Source organism: Schistocerca gregaria, chromosome 2, assembly GCF_023897955.1.
Source record: "Schistocerca gregaria isolate iqSchGreg1 chromosome 2, iqSchGreg1.2, whole genome shotgun sequence".
Lineage (NCBI taxonomy): Eukaryota > Metazoa > Arthropoda > Insecta > Orthoptera > Acrididae > Schistocerca > Schistocerca gregaria.
In genome coordinates this window covers 552868114-552891072 of record NC_064921.1, presented here as the reverse complement: position 1 = coordinate 552891072, position 22959 = coordinate 552868114, and the positions used below count along the sequence as shown (strand labels likewise).

Sequence of the window (22959 nt, the reverse complement as noted above, 5' to 3'; positions counted from 1 at the left end):
TTTAGCACTTCGCTTTCTCTTCAAGCCACATTTCACAACCTATAATTAATTTCAAGTGTCCTTTACTGTATCTTTTTGTGCGCTCTCTCGTATAGAATCAGTAATCGGCCCAATAAACGCCATTACAGGTTCATCCACACAATGCTGCCCTTCAATTGTACCCAGCATCCTGCTCCACTGCTTTTACGATGATTTAAGGGGAGTTAGAACGAGAAACGTTTTTTCACTTTTTCTGATATTTATCTCATTATCAAATTTGCAATTTTCCGAATAAAATGATATACATATCACTTATAAATTCACATGGGAAGTATTTTATTGTATTTTTTAGAATATAATCTACACCGGTTGAAAATGTTAAAATTTTTACGTGCATTACTTCAAGTCTTAATAAAATCGGTCATTTTTTATATAGAATGCTGTGGACTGCTGTGTTATAAAGAGGTTGGGGACCAGGTTGAGGAAGTTGAAACAAAGTTTGAGAGACAAGAAACTTTCTCATGGTAAAACCATAAGAGGCAGACAGACAAAATGATTGACGAACTACATCAGTATTATGGGCTGGTCATTAGAAATAATGTGAGGATTTGTTGAAAATCAAATAGGCAGTATAGGTTAACTTCTTCCACAGACTGTCATCTGACGAAAAACTAGTACACCACCTTTGCCCTCGTGGAACTGTTTCATGGTGTAATTACCGCAATGCACAGTGCTCAAACGGTTCGTACAGCCATAAACATTCCATCCCAGCAGCAGTCATGGATATCATAAAACCTATTTCCAGAGACATGGAAAATCCTGAACTACTGAAAAATTGTCTGCTTGATCAGATTCAAAATCCCAATTAGCTTCTCAATAATCTTATATGGACTCGCTTACCAAAAAATGTTTTTGTTGGAATGAAGGCACCAAAGTATGAGGGGGCGGCAGTGATGTTGTTATAGCCTTTAATGATGGAAACATTGGTAGGTTAAAAGTGCTATAGCATATGGGAGTTAATCCTGCTGGAGTAAACTACATAACAGAACTAGGATCGCATTGATAAAGCAGAGTATGCAGCACAATTGGCCACTAAGGAGTCCAGAAAGAAGAACAGAAGAAAAACTTGGAAACAGATCAAGAAGATGATACACAGTGTGGTGCAAGGTGCTTCTGAGTGACAAAAAATAAAAAGTTAAGCATATACTAAGTGAGTTAGTCTTTTGAAACTTTTGAAGCCGTTCCTGAAAGTTTACATTTTCTGTTGCATTTTTTGCTAATCTCAGAAACGACTTCGAGTAGAGTATTCAAATTTTTAAGGAGTAATAACATATATATCTTGAGTCTATTGAACCAAAAGAAGAACACAATGTTATGTATAATTAAAATTATTTAGGATAATGTACAAAAAAGGTACATAACATTTTAAACGTGTTGTTAAAAATTGTATTTGCGAAAGTAGTGGCTGAAATGCAATTATTGTACTTCAGTAGACTCAGAAGATACAGTTTAATGTTCTGTGAAAGTTTCATACCAGTGGCTACAGTGGTTCCTGAAACACAGGGAAGCCAGTCACTAACTTCAACTTTGTCGTGATATGGCGCTCCAACTCCCTCTAATTTCCCTTGTCATATTACTTAAATTACAATTGAGTGGGTAAGAAGTAAAGGGGTATAAGTACACTTAACAAAGTTCCAAGAAGACTGAAGTTAAAGTTCAGTTTAATATCACAATTTGTTATAGTCTGTATGTGCTTGTATCCCTTTGATTCCAGAATATTGTGAATTAAGGATATTCGATTTAAATTTTCTCTATAATGCTTCATTATTGGTTGTTATCATTGTTATCAAATCAGTTATCACAAAATTGCTGTCTGGGTCAATAACAATATATATATATATATATATATATATATATATATATATATATATATATATATATATATATATAAGCACCATCCTTTTTGTGGCTTATGATAGTGAAACATATTAAGAATGAATACTGTGTAATGCACTATCTTTACTGAAAATATTTCGCACTATCTGGATCACTTCCTTCTTATCATGTCTTGTAAAAAGGATAGTTAGATAACATACGACATATAAGATCAATATAATCTTACAAGAGCGGACGTCTTTAGTGACATCTTGTAGCTAGTTTTCCTTTCGTTCACCATGGAGCAATACAGAGTGGAATTTCACTTGTATCCCTTTGACACGACAGTTTTGCGTGCCTTACCATGCTCTAGGTGAACTTACCTCATTTTTGTGGGATTTGTCGCTTGTAGCCCTTTACCTCTGATCACTCAATTCAACTTCTACGTACGTATATAAATTATCTTTATTTCGGATAATATGAATCATCTAAATTAACTAACTATAAAGATAAATAAGTCACAGCTGCAAAATACTAACGCGAATTCTTTACAGACGAATGGAAAAACTGGTAGATGCGGACCTCGGGGAGGATCAGTTTGGATTCCGTCGAAATGTTGGAACACGTGAGGCAATACTGACCTTACGACTTATCTTAGAAGAAAGATTAAGAAAAGGCAGACCTACGTTTCTAGCATTTGTAGACTTAGAGAAAGCTTTTGACAATGTTGACTGGAATACTCTTTTTCAAATTCTAAAGGTGGCAGGGGTAAAATACAGGGAGCGAAAGGCTATTTACAATTTGTACAGAAACCAGATGGCAGTCATAAGAGTCGAGGGGCATGAAAGGGAAGCAGTGGTTGGGAAAGGAGTGAGACAGGGTTGTAGCCTCTCCCCGATGTTATTCAATCTGTATATTGAGCAAGCAGTAAAGGAAACAAAAGAAAAATTTGGAGTAGGTATTAAAATTCATGGAGACGAAGTAAAAACTTTGAGGTTCGCCGATGACATTGTAATTCTGTCAGAGACGGCAAAGGACTTGGAAGAGCAGTTGAACGGAATGGACAGTGTCTTGAAAGGAGGATATAAGATGAACATCAACAAAAGCAAAACGAGGATAATGGAATGTAGTCCAATTAAATTGGGTGATGCTGAGGGAATTAGATTAGGAAATGAGACACTTAAAGTAGTAAAGGAGTTTTGCTATTTAGGAAGTAAAATAACTGATGATGGTCGAAGTAGAGAGGATATAAAATGTAGACTGGCAATGGCAAGGAAAGCGTTTCTGAAGAAGAGAAATTTGTTACTATCGAATATAGATTTAAGTGTCAGGAAGTCATTTCTGAAAATATTTGTTTGGAGTGTAGCCATGTATGGAAGTGAAACATGGACGATAACTAGTTTGGACAAGAAGAGAATAGAAGCTTTCGAAATGTGGTGCTACAGAAGAATACTGAAGATAAGGTGGATAGATCACGTAACTAATGAGGAGGTATTGAATAGGATTGGGGAGAAGAGAAGTTTGTGGCACAACTTGACTAGAAGAAGGGATCGGTTGGTAGGACATGTTTTGAGGCATCAAGGGATCACAAATTTAGCATTGGAGGGCAGTGTGGAGGGTAAAAATCGTAGAGGGAGACCCAGAGATGAGTACACTAAGCAGATTCAGAAGGATGTAGGTTGCAGTAGGTACTGGGAGATGAAGAAGCTTGCACAGGATAGAGTAGCATGGAGAGCTGCATCAAACCAGTCTCAGGACTGAAGACCACAACAACAACATAGATAAATAATGACACAAATACGAATTCCGTCCGAACTTCGAGTTGAATGTGATAACAGTATTACAATGTTCAGGTGCACGAAGCGTTTCAGAAGTGAAAGTCACGCAAAAGTTCCAGAAAAAAGTAATTTCTTGCACCAGTTCAGGATCCAATACTGCGTTATTACAATTGGTGTGAGATGCAAATAGTGGCCCGACTGTGCACTTATTTATTTACAAAATGGCTATGCAGTTTTAAACATCAGATAAATACTGATGTCTGCCAAAAGCTTCGAATGATCATGCGAAAAGACAAAGTTTCTTGTAAATGAATTTTAAGAGTTCACTGCTTGGCCTCAACTTTATGGAACAGTGGTTATAATAACGTATAGTGAACAGCAAGTTCTTTGTCAAATGTTAAACATAAAAAAGGTGGCGTTATTTAAATTTTATACGTCATTTAATGCTTCATTATATGATTGGGCAGAGGAGGTGGGGCAAGGAATTTTCTCTAATTTTCATGCAAATTAGTAAGTAATAATTTAATCTCAGTGCATTAAAATGAGTATAAATAGACTAACACGTACAAACAAGCACACAATTATAAACAAAGTACAAATTAGTAAGTTGAAGTTCTGACTGTACGATATCGGCCGCAGTTAATGTAATCTCATGAAGTAGATTCTATTTTTATAACTAGTCACAGACGTTAGTATGGTCTACAACGAAGGTAGTCCGTTAAGAAGAATCCTTATGAAGATTACAACGAGTATTCTGCAGCCAAAGTCTGTTCATTGAGGGTCTTCGCCAGATTTCTTTCAGCTGCGGAACAGAGCTCTCGCCCGTGACAGACGATGTCTGGGTTCCACCACGACAGTATCATGTTCTTGAAAAGAGGGAGTGTTGTTCCGTTACAAACGAAACAAATGAACAGCACTGGTCCCTGCACCATTGTAGCTATATGTACGTAGTACACAAACTGAGCTATGCCCTGTGCCTGGTGGAACCCAATTCGAATGATTATTCCTACTCCACTTAAGATTACAGCCTTCACTGACATAAAGAGAAGTTCTTTCTTTGAAGCAAATTTAGTGCCACTAAAAATTTTGAGTTGCTTCAAGGAATTCCGAGTACATAGGTACATGTATCCCAGCAGTCCGAGACAAACGAAATTGAAAGATATCGACAGTGTAATACCCAGCAGGAATAATATCCGACTGTACATCAGGTAATGTTTGCTTGTCTTTTCGAAAGCAATACATGCTGCACATACAGTGCTCCAGGCTATTAGTGCATACAGCACCTGACGACGGAGTATCTGGCTTGCTTCAGCACGTAGGAGGTCGTTAGGGAGCCTGAGATAACGAATGCATGCGAACATTTGGTAGCAGAATGAGTTTAGCCAGAAACAGCTTAGAAGTGTGAGGGCGCTATCGATCAGCACTGCTGTAGATAAGTCAGGGACGCCTGCCATACGATACACGACCTCAGAGCAAAGGATCTGGATTATACCCGTGATCTGGAAGGACAAGAATATTTTTCCAGGTAAATTACGTAACTGGGGAAGGTACAAATATACCCCTGCAGTCAAAAAGCGGAAAAGAATATTTACTGTTATAAATGAGATTTCTAATGGTTTTAAGTTGTCAATTTTAAAATCCTTGTATTTCAACGTTGCGCTGTTTAAACCGTATTTGTATTTCAGGGCTCTTTGTGTTGGCTTTCCATACCGTTTGTAGATACCTTCTCCCCAAGTTACATTGAACACTGTAGAGTACGATCCATCTGAGTAAAGTTTGACGGCACACACCTCTTGAGGCTTATGTGCGGAAAATTCGCGACATTTCAGCAACAGAAGAGCTCTGAAAACAGAGCAGATGGCATCTGTACCGTTCGATTTCAGACACGACTGGTCGTCAGGGCTATCGAAATAGCAGCGAGTATCGTGTACGGACTGCGTCATACTAAAAGGGACGTCTTGACAAATGCTGTGTGAATTGACAGTCATCCAGGCCAAGAGGCAGAGGTTGACGTTTGCCCTCTGCGTGTAAGCCAGGTAGCTGGTCACAGGTATGTGCGGTGCCCTCTGGACCATGTCGTCCCATAGTTGCACACGGCACTGATGACGCTGCTCGACTCTCTCTGGTGGCAGGTCTTCCAGTGGGCACATGGGATTGTCCAGGGCGTTCACCAAGAGCTGCACGCAGCCAGTGTCCACGTAGAGCGTAGCATTACTTCTGTCTTCCAGCTGCCACTCCTCATCTGCAAAACAATCACAACACACAGGTGGTAGTGATGCTCGTATACCCCGGACAGCACAGTTGGGTGTCGTTTATCTAAATCATAGATTGTCAATGATTACAATAGGTAGGTCATAATCAACAAATATCAAGGAGTAATCGCTCACAACGATGCAAGGCGAAACGGAAATATAAATACCGTATTCAGAAAAACAGATATCTGAGATTGATGGAGTGAATACCATATACCTCTGCTTCATCTACAGTGTATCCGAGGATTCCCCGTATCCTACTTGACTTCATACAACTGAGGAAACGAATAGGTCTTGCTCCTTCACTGAAGGTGACAAATAGCAGTGTTGTCAGTTTGTGTTGTTTTGTTCCAGTGTTGTACTGTTTGCGCTGTGAATCCAATGTCGACACAAATACATTGCAAAGCAGCGATTGGTGGCGGCTACACAAGATGTATAGCTCACAGGTTGGGAAATTCTATTACAGAGAGGATCAGAGCATTTGCAATGATCTACCTAGCAAAGAAACCCTGTGCAGCAGAGAAAAACTTCGTGTATTTTCGTGCTGCGTCAAAGACAGGAAGTACCTGCCACCGTCCCTTAATCAACTGAACTGTCTCCCATGAGATCAATTACCAAAGGAGCAGACGAACGTCAAGCACGGTGGCCACAACATGTGGCTTCCATGAAAAAATATCTGAAAATGGAAGGGTTTAGGTCAATATTACACCTTAAAGTCCCCTACCACTTGTTTCTGTCCGTATGTGAATGCTAATCTGAGAAACTAATGTAGGATTTTCACTGGAGGAGGACAGTTTCTGAATACAATGCTGGCCATCCAAAATGCAACTCCAAGAAGGACCGGAGATATCGCATCGAAATTTACTTGGGAGATGACACGTTGTGCAAAGATCAAATGATTGAAAATACGGCCTCGTCTGATGTGAGGAAGATGATGAAGTCAGTATTGGCTTGCCGCCATTGCTCGCTCTAACCGCTGCTACACGCCTAGGCAATGAATCAAACAGGCTCTGCATGTGTTGTTGAAGTGTAGCTGCCCACGATACTTCACACATATTGCCAAAGTTGATCTGATGTAGCAACTGGTGATGTATCCCGGGCCAGGCGTTCCACAGTCACGAACCAGACGTTTTCCAAACGAGAGAAATCGGAAGAACAAGGAGGCCAAAAATGGCTCTGAGCACTATGGGACTTAACTGCTGAGATCATCAGTCCCCTAGAACTTAGAACGACTTAAACCTAACTAACCTAAGGACATCACACATATCCATGCCCGAGGCAGGATTCGAACCTGCGACCGTAGCGGTCGCGCGGCTCCAGACTGTAGCGCCTAGAACCGCTCGGCCACTCCGGCCGGCACAAGGAGGCCAAGCCTGTAATGAAATCCGATGGGTGAGACGAAGTGTCGGAAGAACAAGGAGGCCAAAAATGGCTCTGAGCACTATGGAACTTAACTGCTGAGATCATCAGTCCCCTAGAACTTAGAACTACTTAAACCTAACTAACCTAAGGATATCACACATATCCATGCCCGAGGCAGGATTCGAACCTGCGACCGTAGCGGTCGCGCGGCTCCAGACTGTAGCGCCTAGAACCGCTCGGCCACTCCGGCCGGCACAAGGAGGCCAAGCCTGTAATGAAATCCGATGGGTGAGACGAAGTGTCGAACACAGCAGTCCACATGTGGTCGGTCATTATCCTGTTGCAATGTGGCCATCAGCCAGCCCCGAAGGTATTGGAGGACAACAAGGTTCAACACTTGAGAGAAATGACTGTGACTGGCAGTGTAAGACCAGTGCGTATTTGGGGGGGGGGGGGGGGGGTGCAGGAATTTAATGTAGTACCATCCCAAACCATAGTATCAGGTGCAGGACCAATATGGCGATGGATGAGGCAACAGTCTCTCGCCGCGGTGTCTCCAGACTGTAATGCGACCACTGTGGTGGTGCTGGCAGAATCAGAATTCGCCGGTAAAAACAATGTCGCCACATTCGGTTGTCAATGCCTGTCGCTCACCCATCATTGCCGGATCAAATGCCTGTGCCGTTGACTCAGTGGTAAACGCAGCAATGGACGCCTTGCGCTCAGTAGTCCACTCTCCTGCAAACAACGTCGAATAGTACGAGCGCACGCTGCTCGTTGCGCAACAAACTGAATTTCTTCTGATATGGTTGGTGATATAGCAGAGCGATCCATCACAGCCATGTGCACAGTAAGCCTGCCACCACGTGTAGTGGTGCAGAGAGGTTGGTGTAATCGGTCCCGTCGGTCCGCCGGTCCTCCTGTGACCAGCGATTGCAGATCTGCATCACAGTTGTTCGGTTCCGTCCGACGTGTCACCGATTTCTATGAAGGATACTTCACAATCCCTACAGGCAACTATTGTTCCTCGGTCGAACTGCGAAACCTCACAGTCATCTATGAGGCATACTGAAGCTGCTGACGCAAAACAGCCGTCCGAAAGAACAATTCCAGTACGTCCACACTGTTCCCCGTATATAGAGCGCTTGCAGGTGGAGCTACTGGCGCCCGTGATATGAACCTGCACTGAAATGCTAATCGTGACGCAAATTGCACCCGAATTGGATGTTTCCTACATGTTGATGCATTTTGGATGGTTATCACTTAATATTTACAGTTCGTCCAGCTGTAGAAAATGCTATCCTTGCAAAACTGGGGCGAGTCACTAGTTTTCTAATAAATGTGCTACATATCGCAGTTCACACAGGAGGAATACCGTTTTCTATCCTAAGGAAAACCATTATTATGTGCAAGAGTTGGAAAGGAACCCACATCGTGTTCTATGGCCCAGCATATTATCGCGACACATGTCTCGACAACACCTTTTTGAAGGCTAAATGAACAGAAATTTTTATTTGAAATTGAAAAACTCCTGAGCATGATGACAAGGCTGCCACGGATGATTGTTTGTGGTTACAGTAGGATGAAGTGCAGAACACTGATATTCAGGCGAGATGCTTAATGGTAATCGTCGCTCTCGTTTGGGCATGTGTCTGCAACATCTGCAGCGCCAATGAAGTGGCCCACACGAATGCCAGACGTTACCACGCCAACTGGGATATTTGGGTCCCATGTGGTTGAAGGTTAAGAAACCAATGGCAAATTTCGCTAAAGTGAAGGGGAAATGTTTCGGAGTGTAACTACAGGGACGCTTCGCGAGATGACACGAGGCACAAGGAGAAACATGGATCCCTAAGGCCAGATGGTTCACATACATAACTGCTAGATACACATGTTTTCAGTAATCTACGCGTACCATCTTTGATTACGAACCAACATGTCCTTGGATCCCGGGTTCTAACGCAGCCACTGCTTAAATTTTGAATAGATATTGACATAAATCGCGGCTAAGGACACCTGGCGTTAGAAGTCACCCTCGTTCTGCCAAAAGCCTTGTCAGTGAGGGCGAAGATGCGGATAGAGCTACAGTGCGGTCTCTTAGCCTTGGCGTGGAAAACTGCCCCTAAAATGCGAATGAGTCAGCAATGATCAACGGCATGAAGCAGAAGGAAAGGGAAACCACTGCATTAAAGACACATACTGTGTATACACAGGACAAGAGTCCTATAATAGAAGAAGTGTGATGATAATCTCTGCAGTGGGAAAAAATTCCTGATCAATCTCGTATTCGGAATTCCGGGAGTGCGCTGCCAAGGGGGAGGTAACCATGAGAAAAAGATTGAATAACCAACGACGGGTTAGCATTCTACGAGTCGGACCATGGAATATCAGAAGCTTAAACGTGGTAAGAAAGCTAGAAGATCAGAAAAGTGAAATGCAAAAGTTCAGTCCAGATACTGTGGGAGTGAGTGAAGTGAAATGGAAAGGAGATAAAGATTTCTGATCAGACTAATACGAGATAATATCAACAGCAGCTGAAAGTGGCATAACGGGAGTAGGATTCGGTATGAATCGGAAAGTAGGACATGAACGGTTCAGTAATACTGTTGTTCGCATCAGGTTCGCCAGTAAAACAAGGCTGACTATCATAGTTCCGGTGTACAAGCTAACGCCCCAAGCATCGGATAAGCAGACATAGAATTGTATGGGGATGCTGAACAGATAATTCAGTATGTAATAGGAGATGAAAATATGACTGTTGTTTGAGGGGGGGGATTAGAAGATAGGACTTTGGAATGAAATGGGCTTGGCAGAGGAGAAAGGCTGAGTTCTGCAATAAATTTCAACTCGTAATACCGTATACTCTGTTCAGGAATCACAAGAGGGGGAGATATAAGTGGAAAAGACATGTAGACATGAGATAGTTCTAGCTCGATCACGTGATGTTCAGACAGAGACTTCGGAATCAGATATTGGATTGTAAGGGTCTATCCAGCAGCGGATATAGACTCAGATTAGTACCGATTAAGAGTAGACTGAAGTTTAAGGGAATCTACATCTATATCCATACTCCGCAAGCCACCTGACGGTGTGTGGCGGAGGTTACCTTGAGTACCTCTATCGGTTCTCCCTTCTATTCCAGTCTCGTATTGTTCGTGGAAAGGATTGTCGGTATGCCTCTGTGTGGGCTCTAATCTCTCTGATTTTATCCTCGTGGTCTCTTCGCGAGATATACGTAGGAGGGAGCAATCGTCAGAAAAAAATCTGTGTGAAAGGAAGTGCGATACCGGAGTAGTGAGGAATGTCGAGACGAGCTTGAAGTTCGCTAAGGATGTGGAGGCTGCAGTTCAGTTGAAGAGGAGTGGACCTCTCTAAAAACGGAATCACAGATTTTGGACAAACAAACATAGTTACAAAGAAGGTAACTGGGAAGAAACCTACTGAAACAAAAAAACATACTTAAACTGATTGGTGGAAGAAAGAGGTGCAGAAATGGCCAAGGAAAGACAGGAATAAAGCATTATAGATCACTTACGAATAAAATAAATAGCAAATGGGGTCAGCCAATCCGAAATGGCTGCAAGGTAGATCTGAAGAAATGGAAAATGAAATGATCGAAGGTAGGACCGAATCAGTATATGTATATGAAAGTCAAAAGAACCTTCGGTGAAACTGAATGGAACGTTGTAAGATTAGGAGTACAAAGGTGATTCCACCGTTAAAATCAGAAGAGTGAGTGTATAGTGCAAGTACCATTTAAGGCCGATGTGAGGGAGAGGACGTGTCTCATGACGTGATAAAAGGGGTAATTGGATTCGATATGGATGACCCAGGCGACCCGGTATTAGAGTCAGAATTTAAAAGAGCTCTGAGATCAGATAAGGCACAGAGCATAGATTATATTCCATTGTAGGCTCCAAAATTACTGTGGGAAGTGACAAATAAACAAATATTCAAGATAGTATGTAATATCTATGAGATGGGTGACATACCATCACATTTTCGAGGAAATGCTATCAACACAAATCCGTCTATAGCTAGGGCGAGCAAGTGCGAAAACTATTGAACAATCAGCTTAACAGCTCGCACATCCAAGCTGCTGACGAGAACGGTATATGACGATCAGAGCAGCTTTAGGAAAGGTAAAGTGACCAGACAAGCAGTTCAAACGCTGCGGTTGATATCGGAATCAAGGCTGAAGAAGAATGACGAAACGCTCATTCCTCGACCTAGAGAAAGTGCTCGACAATGTAAAACAGTGCAAGATGACGAAAAATATGAGTAAGCTATGGGGAGAGACGGGAAGTATGTACAAGAAACAAGGAGGAGTCATAATAATTGATGATCAAGAAGCATGTGCTCCCAGAATGAGATTTTCACTCTGCAGCGGAGTGTGCGCTGATATGAAACTTCCTGGCAGATTAAAACTGTGTGCCCGACCGAGACGAACTCGGGACCTTTGCCTTTCGCGGGCAAGTGCTCTACCAACTGAGCTACCGAGGCACGACTCACGTCCGGTACTCACAGCTTTACTTCTGCCAGTATCCGTCTCCTACCTTCCAAACTTTACAGAAGCTCTTCTGCGAACCTTGCAGAACTAGCACTCCTGAAAGAAAGGATACTGCGGAGACATGGCTTAGCCACAGCCTGGGGGATGTTTCCAGAATGAGATTTTCACTCTGCAGCGGAGTGTGCGCTGATATGAAACTTCCTGGCAGATTAAAACTGTGTGCCCGGTCGGGCACACAGTTGTAATCTGCCAGGAAGTTTCAGCATGTGCTCCAATTAAAAATGGTGTAAGAAAGAGGTGTAGTATTTTTACCCTACTGTTCAATCCATTGATCGATGAAACAATGACGGGAAAAAAATAAAGTTTGAAGAGTGGTATTAAAATTCATGATGAAAGGATATCGATGATAAGATTCGCTGATGACTTGCCTTCTCAGTGAATGTGAACAAGAATTACAAGATTGTTTGGATGGAATGAACAGTTTAACGAGTACAAAATATGGATCGAGAGTAAACTGGAAAAAGAGAAAAGTATAACATTTAGCTAAAATGAGAACGTCAAAATTAGTGATCTTGGAGTAGACGAAGTTGGAACTTGTACCTTGGAAGCAAAACTGCCCGTAACAGACGAAGCAAGGACACAAAATGTAGACCAGCACAGGCAAAGGGAGGACTTCTGGACAGGAGAAGCCCACTTGTATCAAACATAGGAGTTAGTCTGATGAAGAATGTACATTTGGAGCTCAGCATCATAGACAATGGCAACATTAGAACAAAAAAGGATCGAAGTGTTTGAGATGTGTCGCTACAGAAGAATGTTGAAAATTAGGTGGACTGATAAGAAATGAGGAGGATTGTGAGCAATTGGTTAAGAATGCATGGGGAACACTATCAAAATGAAGAGAAAAGATGATAGGTTATGTGCTACGACATATGAGTATAACCTCCATTGTACTAGACAGAGCAATAATGGCAAAAACCTGTGGCGGAAAAGAGAGATATTCTGCGAGTACAACTGTAAAACACTTGTATAAATGTGTAACTTCCTTTCACATACATCTCTCAAAATGAGAATAATCATCAAGAAGAGGAAATGGGTCGTATAATGGCTAGGTCGATGAGTGGTTGAGTGTTGGAATAAAACTCGAAACATCTGCCATTCTGGGCTAGTTGCTAAGGTTTCGTTAGTCACTTATCGTTTTCTCACCTCTAGAATAGTTTGGCGACACAGAAGATGCCTAAACTGTGCAATGGCTGGAAGACCACATCAAACCGTCCGTCTCCCACCAATAAACATAGGTCCATGACCGGGGAAGCATTGTAGTGTCCCAACCAGCTTGACCTTTTACTTTCTGAGACGCACTGGGAGCTGTTTTCTTGAACAACATTCGTATTCAAAATAGAAAGCGAAGAGAAATGATATATACTGTGCATCATCCGCTGTATGTTGTGCATTGGTTCGATGAGTGCAAATCTATACCCAATAAGACAAATATATTACAAAAAATGAGATTCCGGCACACAGTTTTAATCTACCAGGAAGTTTCATATTACAAAAGACTCTTATGCACGGGCTGGTATAAGCAAGGCCAATAACACGGCTTTGATGTTGATACGTCTTTTTCTTTACTATTAATTTAATTTTCATCACATGATGGAGTGGTGGACTGCATACATATTGCTACTCTGCAGCAATCTGACATTATAAAATATTTACATTGTTTTACCGCTAGAATGAATTAAATTGACAGGATTAAAATAAAATAAAAAGCAATGTATCTCTAAAGAAGCAAAGATGGCGATGGTGATGCTGGTGCTGGTGCTAAGGTGAAGATAAAGCTACTGCTTCTGGAAAGTCCTTTGAGGTCAGCTCAAGGTAACTGCTATAAGGCTATTAAGATATGATGGAGGTGAGGGCCGAATAGGTTATATGGATCGGTAGGTTTGTGAGCGGGTGTAGGGAAGAGCGTGGGGAAATTTATGCTCATTGGGAGGTCAGATGATGTATTGTAGCCTTGACATACGGAGGCGATATAAACGCTACAATTATAGCTAGTAAGATGGGGGAACGGCAGCACGCAGTCCTGGGACAGGAAGTTTCCTTGGAATACGATTCGAAAGGTGCTGAACAGGAGGGAGCGTACAACATGTTAATATAGGCGCAACACGAACCAGTTATTGCGGCGGATTCGTGAGAAAACTGTTGCTTTGTTCTCCAAGTTTACAGGATCTATAGAATTTGTGAGATACATCGAGGAACTTGAGAGGAGATGGCAATTTAATCACCTGGTAGAGGTTGTCTGTGAGAGGGGAAAGAGTGCTTGGCTTTCTGAGCTTTAAAATGAATTGTAAAGTATTCGGAGAGTGCAGATCCGAGCTAAGTTGGGGGATGTGAGTCTGACACAGATAAGGCTTTAGTTAAAACGAATGAAGTAAAAAGATTTGGGATCAGTGTCCCGTTCGTGACGAAACCATTACAGACGGAGCACAAGAGAAAACTGCGAAATTATGGGGAAGCAACTCAGCTGTGCCCTCCAAAACAACTGTCCTATCATTCACCTTAAATTGCTTACGGAAATCCTGGGATACCTCGAGGGATAGTTTCAACACTCTAATGCGAAACGCTCATCTTCAAGATAGAACATATCCTTCAACTTTTCCGACAGAAAGAAATCCGGGGACGTCAGATCCGGTGAACGTGCGGGCCATGGTATTCCACGACCAATCCACCTGTCATGAAATACGCATTCAATACCGCTTCAACGGCTCGCGAGCTATGTGGCGGATGTCATATTTCTTTACGTACTACACGAATATGTAAAAAAAAAGGAGTTCCTATTGAAAAAAACCGCAGTTGATATCCGTTTGACCTATGGCAGCTCCATCTAGCGGGCCAACCATAGCGCCATCTGGTTTCCCCCTTCAACCTATACAAGTTTCGTTTTCTGTAATTTTTTCGTTTGACGCTTTTTTCGTGAGATATTTGGCCCGGTCAGCATCAATGGACCACCCTGTATATGGTGTCTGTTCTTTCAGACATGTCCGAATACCAGACACGACATATATGGCCAAGGGGCACTACAAAAGTAATGTGTGGGTCTTACAGAAGGTGTCCTAAGACAGTGCGTACATGCGGTGCGTCGGTCAGCGAATCTGCCTAGTAAGTTGGAAACCTAGGTTCGAAACCATGCCCGGTATAAATTTTCAACTTTCTCCACTGTCTTAAATCGACAGCCAGTGGCAGCGAATGTCACTAATTCCTTTTTGTCTTAATTCATAGTGGCTGCAGGGTCAAAATGTTGTCTGCACCAAATTTGCAACATTTTATTGCTTTTGATTGAAGGCGCCCTTAGCTGCCGACAGCATTGACTAGATATTTTTTTCTTAACAGCCCTGAACGGGTTTTCTTTAGTGAACAACCAGCTGCATACATAATTTGCTTCAAATTTATTCCAGCACCCAATCTGAATTTGACACAGATTGCTTTATCAACTACGAATGCTGCAATACATTGCACTATGCCCAAGTCCCTACTACCTCGTCGTTTCTTGGCCATGCCAGCTGATATTCGATCTGCAAGCATTATCTAGTAGTCTATACTAATTCCCTTATCGCCACGATCTAAACGCTTTTTTTGCAATATTGCTGTGCCTGCGTTATTCAGATATACGACGCAACGATCCTTCAGACATGCATGCAACGTGTAAATCTCTTAACCGATCCCAAGCGACTTTCCGCCATGTAACTGAAATGCCCAATCACTTTTATGCTACGACATACCAACACTTTTAATTTTTTATTGTCGTTCTACGAAATTCTTGATACCACCTCTTCGCGATGCGGCTCCGCGCTACCGTTCCGTGCGTGAGGTCAACAACAACTCTCGTTTACGCACTAAAATGGCCTACGATCACTATCGCCATGGCATTATTGCCATTACATAGCAAGATAATGCTCCCTGAGGCAAGAGGTAAACTCAGTTTCAGAAATTAGAAGAGTTAGCGATAAATGAGGAGAATAATACCAACAGGTTACATCAAAGACGACAATACTCCAGATACTGTCCGCCTATTGTAGCGTCTGCCCGCTTCAAGTTCAACGGCGGCCAACGGCTAGAGCAACCACGGCAGCCCCCTCACCGCGAACGTGTAGTACACTGTCAGTTGGTTGGTTGGTTGGGGGTGGGGGATAGGGGACCCAACAGCGACATCATTGGCAGCGTCGGATTAGGGAAGAACGGGGAAGGCGATCGGCCGTGACATTTCAAGGGAGCCATCCCGGCATTTGCCAGAAGCCATTTAGGGAAATCACTGTAAACCTAAATCAGGACGGCTGGACTTCGGTTTGAACCGGCGTCCTCTCGAATGGGACTTCAGTGTGCTAGCCACTTCACCACCTCCCTAACCGTACAGCCTGGTATTTCGCGCCTGGCCCTTACTTGTGTGCATCGTATTAATTACGGCTTTTTAAAAGGATTATTCACCGTCATTACTACTACAGTTAATACACATTCACACAGTGTTTTCTCAGCCTCAGGGCAGAATATTAACATTTGTAAGAACTACACTGAAAGGTAAAAAATTATTACATCCTTTTAGAGGTATTGCAATTCACTCAAGATTTAATGTTGCAACAGTGCATGTGGAGTATATGAAATAATTACATTTATACATCTATAGCTCAAGCGCTTCTGAGGTACCACGGCGAACGACAGGGTGACGGTCGAAAACACTCGAAACTTCTTTTTAATACAGAATTCGTTTGTATATACGTTGAAGAATTATTCCCCAAAATATTATGAGCGAACTCCAAAAATTAACGGATCTGTGAACGTTTGAAGCCGAGCGTGCTCGGCACTCCTCGGCGTTAGAGAACCAGTTCCGCGCTCACGCTCCATGATTTTTTGGAAGATTGTTTGGGCGGTATTAGTCAAAATATGAACAGAACATTCAATAGGCTCATTCGGAGATACGCTCCAAAGATAACATCTAGTATGAGCGAAATTGTCAATATTGCTTCATATTTGGCCGTATGTCTATTCACTGTAGGCCACCCTGCATTAATGCACGTGGCAAATGCCCTCCAAATCAAAATCGGCAACGAAATGCGCCAATTCTGAGAAGATGGTGGCACCAGCGGAGATACGCTAAGCGACGAAAAGGGCTTTTAGGACGAAAATGACGAGTTACCAGGTCAAAGTAGCAGAAGGAGGCCATCGACTAGTTATTATGGACCTGGCATCGATATCATACCGTAATTTGGAAGCTTTGTCCCTTTTTTTTATACGATAAATACTTGTCTAACTTCAAATGCGTTTTCCTCAAAGCCATATTTTTCGGCATGGTTGTAGTCGCCCACGCTACAATTTTAATCCCATTTTAATGATTTTTGGTCTCCCTTGAAGCAAACTGAATTCTACTCAGTTTATCGTAGCCGCTTTTTTCATCTTGATATCTAGTATATTTTCGGTCAAAAAAGAGGCGTCCAAAAATGGCATTTTCTCCAGGTATCTACAATTCCTCACAATTTATTTATTTACTTTGCAAATCCCTACGACGAACTAAAAATCCATCTGTAAGGCTCAGCGTGATATGTTAATTTCATGTTTTAGATAACCGCAACCGGAGTGACTGCCACAACCTTCGATCTATCTCCTTTCAGAGTTGCCTCGGGAAAATCCACACTTACGCATCGTAGGTATTAACATTTTTCAATAAAAGTACCAATTAAAACTTCAATGTACGCTTTATTCATTGCAACAATCCCCATTTGTCTACTACATTCGACTACGGAGAAAATCATCCTAAATGTGAGCAATACTTCGGTCCATCAGCCTGTCGTTCACCCTTAAGCACCCATATTACTGTGTAGTGTAGTCTCCACAGAAAGCAAAGCAGGTGCTGAGTCTGGCTTCCATCGATCGTACAGATGGCAAGTACTGTCCTGGCATACGTTCGCGACGGCTGCTCGACCTGTTCACTTAGTTCAGTAGAGGTTGTTAGTTGATGAGTTGTGCGAGTCACTTCTCGTCCGCGTATATCCCTAGGCCCGACAAGACGCCTCCTGAGACGCGACAAGGTAGTAGCAGGCAAAACACAACAGGGAATAACGATATTAATGTGGTAATAGTAAACTACAGGAACGTCTATAGAAAGGTCCCAGAACTGCTCTCATTAGAAAACGGTCACAATGCCCACACAGTACTAGGGACAGAAAGTTAGATGGAACCAGATGTAAACGTAAACAGTAATGAAATTCTAAACTCAGATTGGAATGTATACTTCAGAGACAGGCTGGACAGTGAAGGGGGGGGGGGGGGGCTGTTTATAGCGATAAAAAGTACAATATTATCGAAGGAAGTTGACGGAGATCGGAAATGTGAAATAATTTGGGTGAAGGTCACGGTTAAAGCAGGCTCAAACATGATAATTCGATGTCTCTACAGGCCCCCTGGCTCAGCAGCTGTTGTGGCAGAGCATCTGAAGGAAAATTTGGAAAATATTTCGAGTAGATTTCCCGACCATGTTATAGTTCTGGGTAGAGATTTTAATTTGCCGGATATAGACTGGGAGACTCAAACGTTTATAACGGATGACAGGGACAAAGAATCCAGTGAAATTTTTTTAAGTGCATTATCTGAAAACTACCTTGAGCACTTAAACAGAGAACCGACTCGTGGCGATAACATATTAGACCTTCTGGTGACAGGCAGACCCGAACTATTTGAAACTATGTAGAACAGGGAATCAGCGATCATAAAGCGGTTACTGGATCGATGATTTCAGCCGTAAATAGAAATATAAAAAGAGGTAGGAAGATTTTTCTGCAAAAGTGACAAACAGCAGATTTCAGAGTACTTGACGGCTCAAAACAAAAGTTTTGTCTCAAGTACAGATAGTGTTCAGGATCAGTGGACAAAGTTCAAAACCATTGTACAATATGCAACAGGTGAGTACGTGCCAAGCAATCGTAAGAGATGGAAAAGAGCCACCGTGGTACAACAACCGAGTTAGAAAACAGCTGCGGAAGCAAAAGGAACTTCACAGCAAACATAAACACAGCCAAATACTTGCAGACAAACAAAAATTACGCGAAGCGAAATGTAGTGTGAGGAGGGCTGTTCGAGAGGCGTTCAGTGAATTCTAAAGTAAAGTTCTATATACTGATTTGGCAGAAAATCCTAAGAAATTTTGGTGTTATGTCAAAGCGGTAGGTGGATCAAAACAAAATGTCCAGGTGGCTAAAATGGTACTGAAACACAGGATGACAGACTATAGGCCGAAATACTAAATGTCTTTTTCCAAAGCTGTTTCACAGAGGAAGAATGCACTGTAGTTCCTTCTCTAGATTGTCGCACAGATGACAAAATGGTAGATATCGAAATAGATGACAGAGGGATAGAAAAACAATTAAAATCACTCAAAAGAGGAAAGGCCGCTGGACCTGATGGGATACCAGAGTACGCGAAGGAACTTACCACCCCCCCCCCCCCCCTTCTTGCAGCGTTGTACCGTAGGTCTCTAGAAGAGCGTAGCGTTCTAAAGGATTGGAAAAAGGCACAGGTCATCCCCGTTTTCAAGAAGGGACGTCGAACAGATGTGCAGAACTATAGACCTATATCTCTAAGGTCGATCAGTTGCAGAATTTTGGAACACGTATTATGTTCGAGTATAACGACTTTTCTGGAGACTAGAAATCTACTCTGTAGGAAACAGCTTGGGTTTCGAAAAAGACGATCGTGTGAAACCCTACTCACGCTATTCGTCCACGAGACTCAGAGGGCCATAGACACGGGTTCCCATGTAGATGCCGTGTTTCTTGACTTCCGCAAGGCGTTTGATACAGTTCCTCCCACTCGTTTAATGAACAAAGTAAGAGCATATGGACTATCAGACCAATTGTATGATTGGTTTGAAGGGTTCCTAGATAACAGAACGCAGCTTGTCATTCTGAATGGAGAGAAGTCTTCCGAGTAAGAGTGATTTCAGGTGTGCCGCACGGGAGTGTCGTAAGACCATTGCTATTCACTATATACGTAAATGGATCAGAAGTTCACGAGGCTTTTTGCGGATGATGCTGTGGTATATCGAGAGGTTGCAACAATGGAAAATTGTACTGAAATGCAGGAGGATCTGCAACGAATTGACGCATTGTGTAGGGAATAGCAATTGAATCTCAATGTAGAGAAGTGTAATGTGCTGCGAATACGTAGGAAGAAAGATCCTTTATCATTTAGCTACAATATAGCATGTCAGCAACTGGAAGCAGTTAATTCCATAAATTATCTGGGAGTAGTCATTAGGAATGATTTAAAATGAAATGATCATATAAAGTTGATCGTCGGTAAAGCAGATGAGATACAGTGGAAGAATCCTAAGGAAATGCTATCCGAAAACAAAGGAAGTAGGTTACAGTACACTTGTTCGCCCACTGCTTGAATGTTGCTCACCAGTGTGGGATCCGTACCAGATGGGGTTGATAGAAGAGATAGAGAAGATCCAACGGAGAGCAGCGTCCTTCGTTACAGGATCATTTAGTAATCGCGAACGCGTTACGGAGATGACAGACAAACTCCAGTGGAAGACTCTGCAGGAGAGACGCTCAGTAGCTCGGTACGGGCTTTTGTTGAAGTTTCGAGAACATTCCTTCACCGAGGAGTCAAGCAGTATATTGCTCCCTCCTACGTATATCTCACGAAGAGACCATGAGGATAAAATCAGAGAGATTAGAGCCCACACAGAGGCATACCGACAATCTTTCTTTACACGATCAATACGAGATTGGAATAGATGGGAGAACGGATAGAGGTACTCAAGGTACCCTCCACCACACACCGTCAAGTGGCTTGCGGAGTATGGATGTAGATATAGATGTAGACATGGAGACAAGCCCAGATATCGTGTTGGCTAGGGAACTTGCTTCACCTCTTACAGAGCACGTTGGGCTTCACGGTCAGTGTGTGGGTGAGCTTCATCCTGATGGAATAACGAATCACCTTCTGTTTGCAAGAACAGCAAAGGAATGGGTCTAACAACAGTATGCACGTGCCGAGCGCTGGTTACTGTTCCCTCCAGAAACACCAAAAGTGAACAGGAGTTAATGCTTTTCGTACCTCAGATCATAAGGCTTGGGGTGGGGCCGATGTGTCCTGGTGAAAGCACTACACTAGACAGCGTACACCAGGTCTACGCCATACGCGGCAACGGCTATCACTGGCGTGCAGGTAGAATCCACTTTCATCGCTGGAGACCACAGTGCGCCACTCCATCTTCCAAGTCAACCGCTGACGGCACCAGTCCAGCTGTGCACGTCGATGATGTGGCGTGAGTGAAAGACGGGATAGAGGTGAGCGTGCCCGTAGTCCCACCGCTAATAAGTGGTTCACAACAGTTCGTCTTGACACATCTGGCCTCACAAGATCTGTTACCTGTGCTGTGGTAGCTGTACAACTTATCAGTGCTGCTGTACCAATAGGAAGATCCCTGCTGGTGTCTGTGCTGCACGGGCATCCCCAACTTCATCTGTGGTTGCGTGAAAATGTTCACACGACCACTGATACCAGTAGCACCTCACAAATGACGCAGCGCGTCCAACTTATATGGCAGTTTTACCGAAAAGGCCATTCCGCCACTCGGAAGGGCACGATTTGATACCCTTTCAACTCACCCACTTGGCTGTAGGAAGCACTAATGCATCTCTATGGCATCGTTGCCTGCTTGCTTCACACGTTTGCAGCTCACAAGCATTCTGGCTGTGAGCATTGGCTATTAGAGGGTATACACAGACAGATCTCTGGTAGCTATTGCACTACGTAATTTGGTAGCGGACGACGTTGATACCACCAGCGCATCTACTATCCCCCAGGTGGCATATGCCGCCACAGAATCAAGGTCGACGTCATCTTTCCAGGTGTACTAACTTTGTACCTGAAGTGTATATTATAAGCTTATGTTGTGCAATAAACTATTCAGTAGAAAAGCCCAATATTACTCATTAAATAAACACAGAAAGTATGAGAAATGTAGAAGAGAAATGTAGAAGGCTACATCACTTACAATTACAATATTAACAAAAAATTAAATTGTGTATGTTAATGTTCCGTTAGAGAGTCAAATTGTTATTTTTACAACAAGAAAGTTATACGGTACAAAATAAAAACTATGTACACATAGACTGTTTAGAGAATTTAAAAAGAAACAGTTCTTTATCTGATACAACTGTCCAGTGCTCTGTTTCTGCACTAGGGTTACATGAACGTTTTGCTCGTTTTGTTGATGACGATGTTCACAGACGGTGTTCAAACTGCCGTGTGGTGAACGTTGTTTCAGAGATGTTGCTGACCTATGTAAATTGGTTGGTGGGCGAAGCTGAAGTGTTTGGTGTATGAGACACCGATAGACGCTTCAGAACATCTGTTGCCCATGTGGCTGAAGCTGTAACTATTATTCATGGGTCACTAGTGGCCTCTAAGAGAGTTATGCAGTCATTAGAATGCAGATGCAGTAATAAAAATGCACCACACTTCCATCAAAAAGCAGTTAGAATACCTCCTCTGAATGTTACTAGCGCCAGAACCTTCCTTGCTGGGATACTGAGCACCTATTAAATTTATATCACATAAAAATGATTTCTTTATACACTCCTGGAAATGGAAAAAAGAACACATTGACACCGGTGTGTCAGACCCACCATACTTGCTCCGGACACTGCGAGAGGGCTGTACAAGCAATGATCACACGTACGGCACAGCGGACACACCAGGAACCGCGGTGTTGGCCGTCGAATGGCGCTAGCTGCGCAGCATTTGTGCACCGCCGCCGTCAGTGTCAGCCAGTTTGCCGTGGCATACGGAGCTCCATCGCAGTCTTTAACACTGGTAGCATGCCGCGACAGCGTGGACGTGAACCGTATGTGCAGTTGACGGACTTTGAGCGAGGGCGTATAGTGGGCATGCGGGAGGCCGGGTGGACGTACCGCCGAATTGCTCAACACGTGGGGCGTGAGGTTTCCACAGTACATCGATGTTGTCGCCAGTGGTCGGCGGAAGGCGCACGTGCCCGTCGACCTGGGACCGGACCGCAGCGACGCACGGATGCACGCCAAGACCGTAGGATCCTACACAGTGCCGTAGGGGACCGCACCGCCACTTCCCAGGAAATTAGGGACACTGTTGCTCCTGGGGTATCGGCGAGGACCATTCGCAA

The 22959-nt window shown here is 43.0% G+C and overlaps 1 protein-coding gene across 1 annotated transcript in view; it reads right to left on the bottom strand.

Moving 5' to 3' along the window:
- Positions 1-3800: 3800 nt before the first annotated feature.
- The window catches only part of LOC126336209 (uncharacterized), a 116694-nt gene continuing 97535 nt past the window's right edge, over positions 3801-22959 (bottom strand). The window contains exon 7 of the mRNA XM_049999716.1: positions 3801-5874. Within this exon, the coding sequence (XP_049855673.1) occupies positions 4373-5874 (1502 nt within the window). The 3' untranslated portion in view covers positions 3801-4372. The remainder of the gene's footprint in view (positions 5875-22959) is intronic.